This window comes from Orycteropus afer, unplaced genomic scaffold (genome assembly GCF_000298275.1).
Source record: "Orycteropus afer afer isolate SDZICR_OR568_19922 unplaced genomic scaffold, OryAfe1.0 scaffold00130, whole genome shotgun sequence".
Taxonomy (NCBI): domain Eukaryota; kingdom Metazoa; phylum Chordata; class Mammalia; order Tubulidentata; family Orycteropodidae; genus Orycteropus; species Orycteropus afer.
The window spans coordinates 6,667,907-6,680,833 of NW_006921717.1; the positions used below are offsets into that span (position 1 = coordinate 6,667,907).

A 12,927-nucleotide genomic window follows, 5' to 3' on the forward strand; every position below is an offset into this window, starting at 1 on the left:
TATCACTACAGAAGTAGATTGCCCCATCTTCCTTCCGAGGAGTTGCTGGTGGATTTGAACCACCAGCCTTCTGGTTAGCAGTCAAGTGCCTTTAGCCACTATGCTACCAGAGCTCCCTGAAAATACCATGCATATGGACTGCCAGAAGAATGAACCAATCTGTCTGGCAAGTACAGCCAGAAAACTCCTTAGATGCTAGAATGGCCGCACTTCATGCTTTGGTCACATAGTCAGGAGGGGTGTCTGCAGGACATCATGCTTGGTAACGTGGCGGGTCAGCGAAAATGGAAAAGACCCTCAAGGAGAGGGGTTGACACGGAGGCTGCAACAACAGGCCTCAAGCATAGCAAAGACTGGGAAGGTGGCCCAGGACCAGCAGTGTTTCGTTCAGTTGTCCACAGGAGTCGGGGCCACTCAGCAACAAGCCTACGGAGCTTCAGCTTCACACGTGGGGGCCGGACACTCTCCCTTAATCACTCACCCCTCATCAGCCATGCCAACGCCCACAGCTACCCTGACATTAGGAGGCATCGGCTCGAAATCGCACTCTCTAAACAGAGGAACGTGATTTATTGGTTTCTGCATTTCGCCACAGCTCACCCCGGCTTCCATCCCAGCCTGAGATGTGGAAGTCAAAGGCAGTCAGTGCAGGGATTGAGGAGACGGTGCACACCCGGCGGCGGCTCCCGGGGCACCGGAGCACTCTGGGTGCAGCAACCCAGTTCCGTACTCCTCGCCGAGCCCATGGAGGCGAACGGTCACGTCGAGCTCCTGCGCAAGAGAAAAGGCACCAGCGCCCACCGGGCCAAGAGCAGGCTCATGCCGACTTCCCACCGCCGCCACTACCATCCATCCAGTTTTTCCTCCAGGTCACGTTCTCCTGAGTGGCCGCTGCCTCCTGCAACGTAGCCAGCAGCAGCTCCTTGGTACTGGCTGCCTCGGCCCTGCGCTGTGGGTCCTGCGCGGGCATCTCCTGCAGGCCGAGGAGGAGGATCGAAAGTTCCAATCACCAACGCAGCACTCCGCCCGCCCGCCCCACCTCAGGACTCCTAAGTCTCCCACCTTGAGCATTACTTGTGTCCTCTGTTCTCCCGGGGTCACGAGAGCAAAGAGCGCGGAGCCCACGCCAGCTCCGGCCCCCAGGACTGCGCCCACGAGCAGCGCCTTCCGCATGACCTCCGTTGGGGACCGCGCGACCAGCGAGGCGGCCTTGCACTCCTCCAGCAGCCTAGAAGGGTAGCCACGTTCTCCCCCGCTGCGCAGGCTAGAGCGGCCCGTATAGGAAACCATAGAGAAGGGGCGGGATAGAGAGTGCCATACGTTTACACCTTAGAGCGCCGGGTTTTCAGCGGAGGAATGTGAGGGTGTCAAGACAAAGTGTTACCACAATTTAAAAATAAAGAGGAAATGTTGGCACCGAGGGCGGAGCGCAGGGCCCACAGTCATCAAATCTGGTGTAGGCTGCTGTTTATTGTACGATTGCCTACTGTTCAGCCCTCCGAAATCTCCCAGTCAAGAGAGGATTGTGTTCTGTACTTTCCTTCAATAACGTGTGCGGTCATCAGACACTTAACACACACAACCCATTGACAACCTTCTCCCTTCCAGTACACCCCCCCCCCAATCCCTTCTACTCTTGAACAGATAAAGGAAAAACCCACTGCCGTGCAATCCATTACAACTCCTACCAACCCTGTAGGACAGTAGAACTGCCCCACAGGGGCTCCAAGGCTATAAATCTTTACAGAAGCTGACTGCCACATCTTTCTCCCGCGGATCAGCTGGTTGGTTCAATCTCTGACCTTTTGGTTTACAGCAGAGCGCTTTAACCACTGCACCACCAGGGCTCACGGATAAGGAAAAGAATAGCTTTATATACTTTTTCTTTATAAGTAACGGTTGTTTTCGCGTGGTGTATCCTTGTCAGATTTTCTTTCTTTTTTTTTGAAAGCATGAAACTCTGGATTTCTTTCTGGATGGCATGTAATATACCAAATTTAGCTTGAAGAATATGCCTCTTAGCTGTGTGACTCTGGGCAAGTCTCTTCCTCCGTGCAGCCTAGAAGGGTAGCCACATTCTCCCCAGCTGCGCGGCTAGAGCGGCCCATATAGGAAACCATAGAGAGGGGGCGGGATAGAGAGTGCCATACGTTTGAGTGCCATACGTGCCATACGCAGTGCTGTGCTTTGGTTTCTGCATCTGAAGATGGGGCGAATAGTACTTATCTCATGTTTTAGGATGATTAATTAAGTTAGTTTGTAAAGCATTTAAAACAAATAAAAACACCTTGTAAGTTTTCTTTAAATAAAATACAAACAAACATGCCAGCTCTAGTGTCAGGATATTCCAAGTTCATTATCAAAACTCCTCACCAAGTGTTAATCCAAATGCCCTTTCTGCTCCAGGGAACGAGTAACGAGCCTCCTGTCCCACCTCTTGAGCAGCGTCCCCTGTGCTAGAATGCCCATAATCTCCTAGCATGCCATCCGCCTCTCTGAAGAAGTGATTAAGGGGCCGGGCTCTAAAGAAGATTAAAGATGCAGTCTGTAGGGTGCACTGGGCAGGGGTACACTACTCTTGAGTTGACTCCCTCTGCAATCTAAGAATTACCACCATGGCCCTTGTGCCAGGGAGCAGTGAGGAGGATGGGCCTTGGCCTAGAGGTAACCCTGAAAGTCCCAGGCTGACCAACCCTCTCAGGCAGGACACAGGAGACACTGCCAGGATTGATGAAGGTCACCAGGATGATCAGGTTAGTACCTCCCCACCCTCTGCCCTGCTGCTCACTCACCTTCAACTTGGCCCAAGCCCCCTGCGGTCCCCATTCAGGTTGTATCTCCTAAGTCCCGCCTGCCCTCCATTGTGGTGGAAGCCGCTGAAGAGAGTGAGGTGCTCCGCTGGCCTCAGGAGGAACTGCTGCCACTCACTGACAGTGAAGGAGAGGCTGAGGCCTTCTTCCAGGACCCAGATGAAGAACCAGGTGAGGGAGGTGGTTGGTTCAGTGGGGCCACTGTGACCTGGGTGTCCTGGGCAGGTCAAGATGGAAAACTCAGCTGTGTCCCTTGCATTCAGCAATGCCAGGCACACAGTAGGTGCTCAGTAAACATAATGAAGATGGATCTAGAGGCAAGAGAAAAAAAATCAAGGGAGATGGCAAAGTTGGAGACTATCAAGAGGGCAGCAGTGATGTCAGGACTGGGGATACTCTTTTTATGGTTTTAATATTTTAAAATATTTAATTTTGTTGTGGGGGGAAATATTACACCCAATCCTACTACTTTCTAGACATTTTTCCATGTTACAGAAGTTATATTTTTTGGCACATTTACCTGATTTTCAGAGCAGTCCAATAAGGGAAATAATTTCCCTTTATCAGAAAACCAAGGCTTATTTATGTCACAATCACTAAACCAAAACCAAACCCACTGCCATCCAGTCAATTCCGACTCATAGCGACCCCCTTTAGGTTTCCGAGGCAGTAAATCTTTACAGAAGTAGATTGCCCATCTTCCTTCCGAGGAGTGGCTGCTGGGTTTGAACCGCCACCCTTCTGGTTAGCAGTCAGATGCCTTAGGCACTATGCCAGCAGAGCTGTACTACTCCTTAACAACAGAAAAATTAAGATTCACCTTATAATCTTTTAAAAATTCAAGAGTATCTTCAGGTAATGGGCTCTTTTAACTCCATTTCCCTTCCAGTGTGGGCTTGGAGCCCACAAGACCCCAGATCTCCGTTAAGAACCCCTATCCCAGGACTCGGCTGGGGGCCAGAGCAGGAAGAGCAAGATGCCTCCTGGATTCCCAAGGAAGTGGGGTGTCAGGAAGCTCCCAACCTCTATCCTCTCTGGGACCTGGCAGCGGGCTCTCAGGTGCATAGAGGCTGCTTTACGGAATCTTCCCATCTCCTGCCTCCCAGTGGCTTTGAGGGTAAGTACCATTCTCTCTGTTACAGATGAGAAAAAATGAGGTTTAGAGGTTAGGCCACTGGGTCATACAAGTCAATCAGTGCAAGGATTTGGATTAAGAATTCCTGCAGCTTTTAGGAGCTACTGTTAGTTGAAGTGGAGGATGGTTCACTTGTATTTTGTTCAATACTCATCTTGTGCTCTGCTAAGTGTTTTACATGAATTATTGTAATCCCCATAACTTCACTTTGTCGATGAGTAAACTAAGACACAAACCAATCAGTAATACTACACCCAGCTAGTAAATGTGGAAGCCAATAACCAAATTCTCACTTTCCAGCCAGCCATCTTGCAAAGACAAAGCTGTCTTTAACCCACAACGAAACACTAGGGTGAGGACTAAGGTCTTTAATGAGAGCTTTGAACCAAGTACGCAAAATAAGTGAGCCCCCTGAAAGGACCCAGCTCCTGCACAGTCACAGTACAGCCCTGGGACCCTTGTTCCAAACAGGGGAGCCGTACATCAGGGTCCTCATCTGAGAACTGAATAAGGGTCCCCCGAGGGCTCAGGACCCTTAGGCACTCTGACAGCAGCTGGCAGGCCCCAGGCAGACCGCCCCGGGCAACAGCATCCCAGGTGCCCTTGTCCAGCACCAGATGGAAAGAGCCTGAGGGAGCCACTGGCCCCAGGTTCTGGACATCAGCCTGAACGAAGTGGATGCAGGAGGCTGGGTGCGCAGGGCACAGGGGCGCTTGATCTTGACCACCCTCCAGGAGGTTGTTCATGTGGGCCACAGCCACCGGAGAGAAGTCTACCCCTAGCACATCCACGGGGTGCGGGTACTTGGTGTAGAGACCTGTACACAGGTTGGAAGTCCCACAGCCCACGTCCAGCACCCGCAGCGGACAGGTAGCCCGTGCCTCCTGTAGCAGCGGCAGGAGGAGACTCTGAGCTTCTTCGTATCCAAAGAACCAGTCGAAGGTGGGGACGCTGCCCAGACGCGGTTGGGCATGGAGCCGATCCCAGAGGTGTCGGTCAGCCAGGCAGCTTCCAGCCAGGGAGCCTGTGCACGCGGGTGGAGGGTTATCTGTCACCCGCCGTCCAAATTCTAATGGGACCCGAGTTCTAATCTCATTGCTACAAAAACTGTGCCCATTATACACGTTGGGGTATTAAGAACTGCAGTTCTAAAAACCAGACTCCCAGGTCGCGAGGAAATTTGCCCAACCACTCAGTCCGCCCTCCCTACCCAACGCGCGGCGCGTTCCACCCGCTACCGTAGCCACGTGGAGGGTTCGGCACAGAGCCGCCATCCGGGGATCGGGGCAAGGTCAGCCAGGGATCTTCCGCGAAGTGCAGCCCGCCAGAGGAGCGAAAGGCAGGACGTCGGGGGAGGTGGGGGCGGGTCTGAGGTGCAAGGGAAGATCTGCAAATTCCGGGTCGCAGGGAAACGCGCTATCGCCTCCGCGAACTCTGCAGCCTCGTAAAAAATAACGCCGACACAGACCGACTATGGAGCGAACAGTCTTTATTGGTGACAACGGGACGTGAGACGGAGAATAGACAGCTCCTGCATCAGATGCGGCGTTCACAGTCAGAGTCCTGAAATGAAAGGAGAAGACGTGAGCACCCCAGGGAGAAGCCCCGGTTCTACCCAGGTCCTCGAAGTCCCTTGTCCCGGCGCTTGAGGATAGAACCGGCGGACGGAAAGCCGCCAGCACCGAAGACATGACGCCGAGGGGATCGGAGCCCTCTTCCTCTGCCTCCGCACATAACGGGGACCGGGATCGCACGCCCGGCCCCCGCCAAGAAAAGGAGGGTGTACCTCCCGTTCCGCGTCCCAGCCAGACCTCCGGTAAAACCCATGCTTACTAACCGACAGTTCTCGAAAAGACCTGCAGGGCTGCCTAGTTCCTTTATATAACCCCTGGGACACGCCCCCGAACTGCGATTGGCCGCTAGAGAGCCGAGGGACGGGACCGCCGCTTTGACACAGTCGGGAGCGGAAACGCAGACGCGGAGCCGGCGTAGCTGCGTAGCCATGGGAGCTCCTGGCGGGAAAATCAACCGGCCCCGGACGGTGACTGCGTGGGGACCCCAACCTTGTTTCCCCAAGCGCCCGCCCTGCGTCCGCTCCAGCAAGCCGCGGGCTGCCTTCCTCTCTCCTGAGATGGGATTGAAGGGGGCGGGGGTCCTGGGCCGCCGTGCGCAGCCTCCGCGTGATTCGCACTTCCTCCCTGGTAGGAGCTGAAGAAGAAGCTGTTCAAGCGACGGCGGGTGTTGAACCGGCAGCGGCGACTGAAGCACCGGGTAGTCGGGGCTGTGATCGACGAAGGGCTGATCACGCGGCACCACCTGAAGAAGCGGGCGTGAGTGCCACACCCTATTTCCCCCGCTGCTCGCCGCGGAATCCTTCTCCCTCCTCCCTGCCCAGCACCGGAGCACCTCGCTCCTCCCTCTTTTGCCTGTGCACTCAGGTTTATGCAGGGGACCTCTGTCGGCTCGGTTTGTACCCAGACTCTGTTAGCCTATCACAGTAACGACGGTACACTTTTCGTTGGGTCCTAGACCCACTAAGAATCTAAGGAAAGTTTTCGAATGCCCCATCCCCCAATTAACGTACATTCACGTAGACTTTTCTAAGCAAAGTTACACTTAATTACAGAAAAGTACGCACATAAGGGTGAGTACAGCGAGATGGAGTTTCACAAAAATACAGTGTCAGAGAAGCTTTAGTCACAGAGCCCAGGTTTCCAAACAGTTTTGTAATTTGAATCCAGAGACCTTTGCAATAGACAGAACCACTTGTGTGGCCTAGCTCACAAAGAACCGGGATTTCTTTGTGCCTGCTTACCTTCAGAGTCCCTGGGTGACACACTGTTAAGCGCTTGACTGCTAACTAATAAGTTGGTGGTTCAAACCCAGTCGGCTGCCTCAGAGGAAAAGCTTGGCCATCAGCTTCTGAAAGGTCACAGCCTTGAATATCTTATGCAGTGCAGTTCCGCCCTGCACCCATGGGGTCACCATGTGTGGAACTGACTTGGTGGCGACTGGTGTGGCTTGTGGCTCTAGGTCCAGTGCACGTGCCAACATTACTCTGTCAGGGAAGAAGCGCAGAAAACTCCTCCAGCAGATCCGGCTTGCCCAGAAGGAGAAGGCAGCCATGGAAGGTGAGGGGGGAGCTGGGAGCTGGGATGAGGAGGGGAGGTAGTACATTCGACTGGGTTCTTGAATGTTTCCTCTTTTCTTTTGCTCAGTGGAAGCCCCCCCCAAGCCATCCAGGACTAAAGAACCACAGCTCAAACGCCCGAAGACAAAAGCCCCCCAGGATGTAGATATGGAAGATCTTGAAGAGGAGACCTGAATCCCTCACTCCTTCTACCACAAGTTTTCCCCTGGAGCCAGGAGGTTGCATTTCAGTGGACTTTGGAGAAAGCATTGTCCCTTTCCACTCCCCAGGTTCCCCTCATCCTTAATGGCCTGGTGTCCTCTCCTGGAGGGAGGTGCTGGGAGGGAAGAGGGTAGAGAAGAAAGACTGCAGGGGGCATTCTGTTGCCACCTTAATAAAGCCCTAGAGTTCTGACAGACGTGTGTGATTAAATGTGCCAACAAGACAAAGGGGAAACGATCCACAGAGCTTACTTGAGCAAAGGCAACAAGTAGCCACCTTTGTGATGACCCAGCCTCCCTAGGGGAGCTCTGGTGGCATAGTGCCTAAGGCACTTGACTGCTAACCAGAAGGCTGGTGGTTCAAACCCAGCAGCCACACTTTGGAAGGAAGGTTGGGCAATCTACTTCCATAATGATACCGCCTTGGAAACCCAAGGAGAGGTCACTATGAGTCAGGTCTGACTTCATGGCACATAACAACAACAGCCTCCCTAGTGGGTGACATGTAAACCTTGCAGCTTTGACAAAAATAAAGATTATTGTAGGAATGAGAGAGGCGGTAAGAGTGGCCTGGCCACTGCCCCAGTGTGACCTGGGTGAGCAATTCCCTCCACTTCATTTTTTTCTATGCTTCCTTTGCCTTAATATGTGATACAGTCGATTTTTTTAAATGAGCTCCATAGGTATTCCTGATGCTGTATGTTACACAGCTGCTGTATAATTTTTTCTGAATTCCCTCTTGACATCTGGTACAAAATATGTTTCCAAAAAGTGTTTGTTTCCTTCCTTAGGGAGAAGGAAGGTGTGTTGTTTGCATAGTAGTAGCAGCATCAGAACCTGTCTTGACTTCAAGGGGGATAATGAAAATCACCATCAGCCCAAAGCTGATTCATACAAGGTGGTGATCAGACACACCTCCATTCTCCCACGTTTATGTCGGTTCTGACACCAGTCATCCCCTCCTCAGCACTCTACTTTGCTGGGTTCAAGAATTTGCTGCAGTGGTCACATACAACTCACAAGCCATAAGTGGTTTATCAAGGAAGGTAACAAGTGCAGCTTGGGATCAGGAAGAATATAGGCAAAATCTGGAAGGCTCCCCAAAGAGCAGAATACATCCCCTTCTTCAGTGCGGGACAGCTCTTGGTTCCTCTCCCCAGCAGACAAGCCGAACCGTCTGCTGTGTGGGACCTCTCAACCATGCAGGCCCCCCTGCCTTCAGCCTCCGTGCTGTCCACCTCTGCTGCTAACTGACCCAGCTCTGTCAGCGATGTTCCTAGCAGCACATTTCTGCAGTCACCACCAGCTCTGCCACAGGGCCCTTTCTGGGCCTCTCACCGCCCTCAGTGTAATAGCGATTGACTGATGATACAGCCCTTTTAGGAGGTTCCTTGTCTTTCTCCCTGCTGCTTTCTTCTGCTGCTGTTAGCTGCTTGAGAAAATGGGTTGGCAACATATACAGTATACACAACCCCTTGTCAATTTTAAGGCACCATCTCCTCCCAGCAAGGGGACCACGAACTGACTAATGGCCTCTACTAGTCTTGTGGTGGTGTAGTGCCTAAAGCATTTGACTGCTAACCAGAAGGCTGGAGGTTCAAACCTACCAGCTACTCCTTGGAAGGAAGATTGGGCAATCTACTTCCGTAGAGATAACACATCAGAAACCCAAGGAGGGGTCACTTTGAGTTGGAAATTACTCCATGGCAGTGAGTTTGGTTTGTTTTGGTTTAAGTCACAGACACTACATTGCATAGCAGGCTATAGACATGTAATTTGTATCATTTATAGTCACAGTTTGCATAGTATATTGACCAATTCTGGCAAAATGCATACCAATCACAGGGCAGGCTGCAGCCCAGGACCAGACAAGAGGTTTACTGTTGACCCAGGAAATGTCAGTCAGCCTGGGTGTTCTGGTTACCTAGTGCTGCTCTGACAAGAATGTACCACAAATGGGATGCTTGAACAAACAGGAGTTGATTCTCTTACAGTTTGGAGACTTTCAGGAGTTCAAAGTGCCAGGCTCTAGGGGCTGTGTGAAAGCCCCTCGACCTTAGACTTTAGCTCTGCCTCTGGCTCCCGGCCCACTGAAGCTTGAGGCATTTCTTCGCTCAGGCAGCTGCTGGCTGCTGAGGCTAACAAGCCCAAGGTCGACAAGTAAAATGGCACAGTCCTGATGCCAATCCACATAGCAGGCCATTAATTCAAGTCCATTGAAAGTCCCAAGGTCAGCAGAGCGTGGCAGCCTGCTGAACAATGATACAGCTACATGCAGGGTCCAAGCATGCCATAAACTAGAGACCATTCTCAAAGCTGTTTCTTATATATGGGAAGCAGCCCACATACCCAAAGCAGCTACTCAGCTGCTCCAATAGAGTCCACCATAGAGTTAATTACCAATCTCACCATGGGGAATAACTACATTCAGCTGCCCAACCACTCAACCAGGCTCCACCAACTTGACACACAAACTTAACCACACCACACTGGGAGGAAGTAACAAACCCTCTAGGGTAGAAAACTAGGGTGAAAGTAACTCCTCTGGACTTAGGGGGACATTCTCTCAAGCTGTTTTCCCAAAGAACCAAAACAAAAGGCACATAAAGGAACTTATTTCACCACAAACTGAAAAAAACAAACAAACTTGCCGCCATCCAGTCAATTCCAGTTCATAGCGACTTCCATTAGGTTTCTTTATGGAAGCAGACTGCCTCATCTTTCTTCCACAGACTGGCTGGTGGGTTTGAACCACTGACCTTTCGGTTGGCAGCCAAATGCCTTAACCACTACACCACCAGAGCGCCTTTCATTCCACCGCAGAAGGGCATAAACATGCAGTGCTAACAGCGTGTGCCGAATCTGCCCATCCTTAACACCTAATTCAAGGGTCAGCTCCTCCACATAATATTCTTCCGACTACTCCAATCTTCATTTATTGTCTTTTCCTAACATCATTTCACCACAGCAGATGGCTAAACAGACATTGTTACAGTGGGAACTCATTTTCCATCCTACCTCCCCAGTTAAACCAAACCCACTGCTGTTGGGGTGACTTTGACTTACAGTAACTCCATAAAGAGCTTTGGTAGCACAGTGACTAAGACATCTGACTGCTCATCGGAAGGTTGGCTCAAACCCATCAGCCCACTCCATGGAAGCAAGACTGGACAATCTACTTCTGTAAAGATTCACTGCCTTGGAAACCCAATGGGGGTTGCTATGAGTCATAATCACCTCGGTGACAGTAGGTTTAGGGGTTTTGGTTTATAGTAACTCCATAGGACAGAGTAGAATTTCCCCATTAGGGTTTCCAAGGCTGTAATTTTTATGAAAGCACACTGCCATATCTTTCTCCCGCAGAGTGGCTGGTGGGTGTGAACTACTGACCTTTCGGCTAGCAGCTGAGGGCTTAACCACTGCACCACTAGGGCTCCTTCCCTCCTGCAGTGCAGTGAATTACTTAACATGGACCTTCTAGCCATAGTCTTTGTAAGTCCCACCAAATGACTAAGTAGCACTATGCAAATGTAAGGTGCTTGTGGCCCACCAAGGGGATTGCATAGCTTGTTAATAATGTGAATAAAGTACACAAGTACACTGGGCTCTTGTAGGGGCGAGACTGTTTAAACAAGGTGTGTGGAACCCTAACATGGGGATTGGCCAGTTTGCCATCAAAAAAACACCAAACTCACTGCCATGGAGTTCTTTCCGACTCATAGCGACCTTTCCTTGGGTTTTTGAGGCCCTATCTCTATGCAAGTAGAGTGGCTAATGTTCCTTCTGAGGAGTGGCTGGTGGGTTCAGCTAGGCTTAAAATGAGCCACCCACAAGCAGAAAGGGACTCTCACTAACATCAGTGAAGAAGCCAGGAGTGGAGTCCATCCTTTGAACCTGAGATCCTTGCTGCAAAAAGGACACGAGGGTGACATCTTCTGACCTTCTCCAACCTCATGAAGGTGAGGCAGAATCACCATTAACAGCAGAAGGCTTATTCCTATGAGGCCAGACATGCCACCACCCTCTAGCCTTTCTACCAACTCTGACACCAACTGTCCCTCCCATGGCACTCACTACTTATCTGCTGGATTTGATACTTCGTTGCAATGGGCACATAGAGCTTACAGACAATACTCAAGATTACGGGGTTTAGTAGGGAAGTAACAGACTACAATTCAGGTTCAGGAGGTGCTCAGGATACAATTCTTCAATCCGGACAGTCTCCCCTCTGCTGTGCCCTCAGGCTCGCCTCTCTGGCCCTTGAACTCCCAGCCTGGCCTCTGCCTTGTTTGGGCAAGTGTTACAAACCTCTTTTAGCTCTGGCAGTAGGTACACCTAGGTGCACCCCACTGCACCAGCAAGCCTCCTGCCCAAGGGCACGCAGCTTTCTCATTTAGTGGGCCAGGTAAGGCTGCTGCTCTGTCTCGTGCCTCTCGGTCCATCGCTGCCATGTCTCTGTCAGGACGTCTCTCTGCCAAGGTGTTTCTCCACTGGGGCATCTCTGCCAAGGAGGTCCAGTGCAGGGATCTCAGGTCCAAGGGTGTGCTCCACTTCACCTCCAGTTCATCTCTCTTGATGGCAGTGAGAGCCCCTCTTCTGCTTTTAGGAAGGGTCATGTTACACCAGGCAGAGTGATAAAACTAACCAATCCTCATATTAGAGGATTGCATGGTCCCACCCTGTAATCTGCTGGGAGTAACAAAGACTATGACTAGAAAAGCCATACCAGGTAATTCACTGCACTGCACCACACCTACACTGGACTGCCTCAACCCAGGAGACAAAGAGAGAGCTGTAACATTTTGCTGAGACGGCCGAGAGACAGTGGCAGCAAAACAGCAGCAGAAGAGATGCAGAACCAAGAGAGACCACAGCAGACAGCTTGCTGACCCACAGACGAAGAACGCCGAGTGCTCTCGGGCAGGAAACTTGTTGGTGGAGCGGGGTACCTCTCTGGGCACCTATCAGCAGAGCTAAAAAGAGCCTTGTAGCACCTGCCCAAGCAGGGAAGAGGCCAAAGGGATGCAGGTTGAGAGGTTCAGGCCAGAGAGAAGTGTGCCTACTTGTATGGCTGAAAGGAAGCTGTTCTGATAGAACTGTATTCTGAGTTGTTCCTGATCCTGAATTGTTTCCTATTACTTCCCTAATAAACCCTGTAATTGTGAATGTTGTCTGTGAGTTCTGTGTGGCCATTGCAATGAATTATGGAACCCAGCAGAGAAATAGAGTGCTGTTGGGAGGGACAGTTGGTGTCAGGATTGGCAAGAAGGTTGGAGGCTGGTAGTATTTCTGATTTCCACTTCATAGGAATCAGCCTTGGGCTGTTGACCTTGATGCTTCTTCCCCCTTGTGAAGTGAGAGGAGGTCAGATGCCAATGCCACACCCTTTTTGCACCTCCTCATTTAGATATCAGTAACTGACAATTTTAATATAAGCACTGTGTTAGACTGGTGTGTTAGATTGGGTTCTCTAGAGAAACACAAAAATCAGCAAAGTGTATATATATATATTTATAGAGAGAGAAAGAGAGAAATTTATCTTAGGAAAAAGGCTCACAAACGTATAGAAGCCGGCAAGTCCAAGTCTCTGGAGGAAACGGGCTGGCGGCAGCCTTAGCTTCCGTAAGTGCA

At 51.2% G+C, this 12,927-nt stretch overlaps 3 protein-coding genes and 1 non-coding gene across 4 annotated transcripts; 1 reads left to right on the forward strand and 3 right to left on the reverse strand.

The window, feature by feature from the left end:
- Window positions 1–817: 817 nt before the first annotated feature.
- On the reverse strand, window positions 818–1,173 carry LOC103200502 (ubiquinol-cytochrome-c reductase complex assembly factor 3). The gene is made up of 2 exons (XM_007945004.2): window positions 1,063–1,173; window positions 818–973 (listed from the first exon to the last, which is right to left on the reverse strand). The coding sequence occupies exons 1-2, from the start codon at window positions 1,171–1,173 to the stop codon at window positions 818–820; spliced, it is 267 nt and encodes an 88-aa protein (XP_007943195.2).
- A 3,140-nt stretch (window positions 1,174–4,313) lies between these two features.
- Window positions 4,314–5,219, reverse strand: CSKMT (citrate synthase lysine methyltransferase). The gene is made up of 2 exons (XM_007944876.1): window positions 5,156–5,219; window positions 4,314–4,969 (listed from the first exon to the last, which is right to left on the reverse strand). The coding sequence occupies exons 1-2, from the start codon at window positions 5,217–5,219 to the stop codon at window positions 4,314–4,316; spliced, it is 720 nt and encodes a 239-aa protein (XP_007943067.1).
- Window positions 5,220–5,576: 357 nt separating this feature from the next.
- On the reverse strand, window positions 5,577–5,725 carry LOC122150376. The gene has a single exon (XR_006163632.1). It is a non-coding gene; the product is annotated as a small nucleolar RNA SNORA57 (small nucleolar RNA).
- A 222-nt stretch (window positions 5,726–5,947) lies between these two features.
- On the forward strand, window positions 5,948–7,270 carry CUNH11orf98 (chromosome unknown C11orf98 homolog). Its single transcript, XM_007944875.1, has 4 exons — window positions 5,948–5,986; window positions 6,151–6,275; window positions 6,979–7,076; window positions 7,164–7,270. Exons 1-4 carry the CDS (start codon window positions 5,948–5,950, stop codon window positions 7,268–7,270), a joined length of 369 nt encoding a protein of 122 aa, XP_007943066.1.
- Window positions 7,271–12,927: the final 5,657 nt, after the last annotated feature.

Bases quoted from the DNA above. Each gene is read 5' to 3' on its own strand.
- LOC103200502 (XM_007945004.2), bottom strand. From the start codon at position 1,173: ATGCGGAAGGCGCTGCTCGTGGGCGCAGTCCTGGGGGCCGGAGCTGGC. The intron at 974-1,062 runs GTGGGAGACTTA...CTCGGCCTGCAG, and splicing joins GGACACAAGTAATGCTCAAG to GAGATGCCCGCGCAGGACCC.
- CSKMT (XM_007944876.1), bottom strand. From the start codon at position 5,219: ATGGCGGCTCTGTGCCGAACCCTCCACGTGGCTACGGTAGCGGGTGGA. The intron at 4,970-5,155 runs GTAGGGAGGGCG...CCGCGTGCACAG, and splicing joins TGGAACGCGCCGCGCGTTGG to GCTCCCTGGCTGGAAGCTGC.
- CUNH11orf98 (XM_007944875.1), top strand. From the start codon at position 5,948: ATGGGAGCTCCTGGCGGGAAAATCAACCGGCCCCGGACG. The intron at 5,987-6,150 runs GTGACTGCGTGG...CCTCCCTGGTAG, and splicing joins AAATCAACCGGCCCCGGACG to GAGCTGAAGAAGAAGCTGTT. The intron at 7,077-7,163 runs GTGAGGGGGGAG...TCTTTTGCTCAG, and splicing joins GGAGAAGGCAGCCATGGAAG to TGGAAGCCCCCCCCAAGCCA.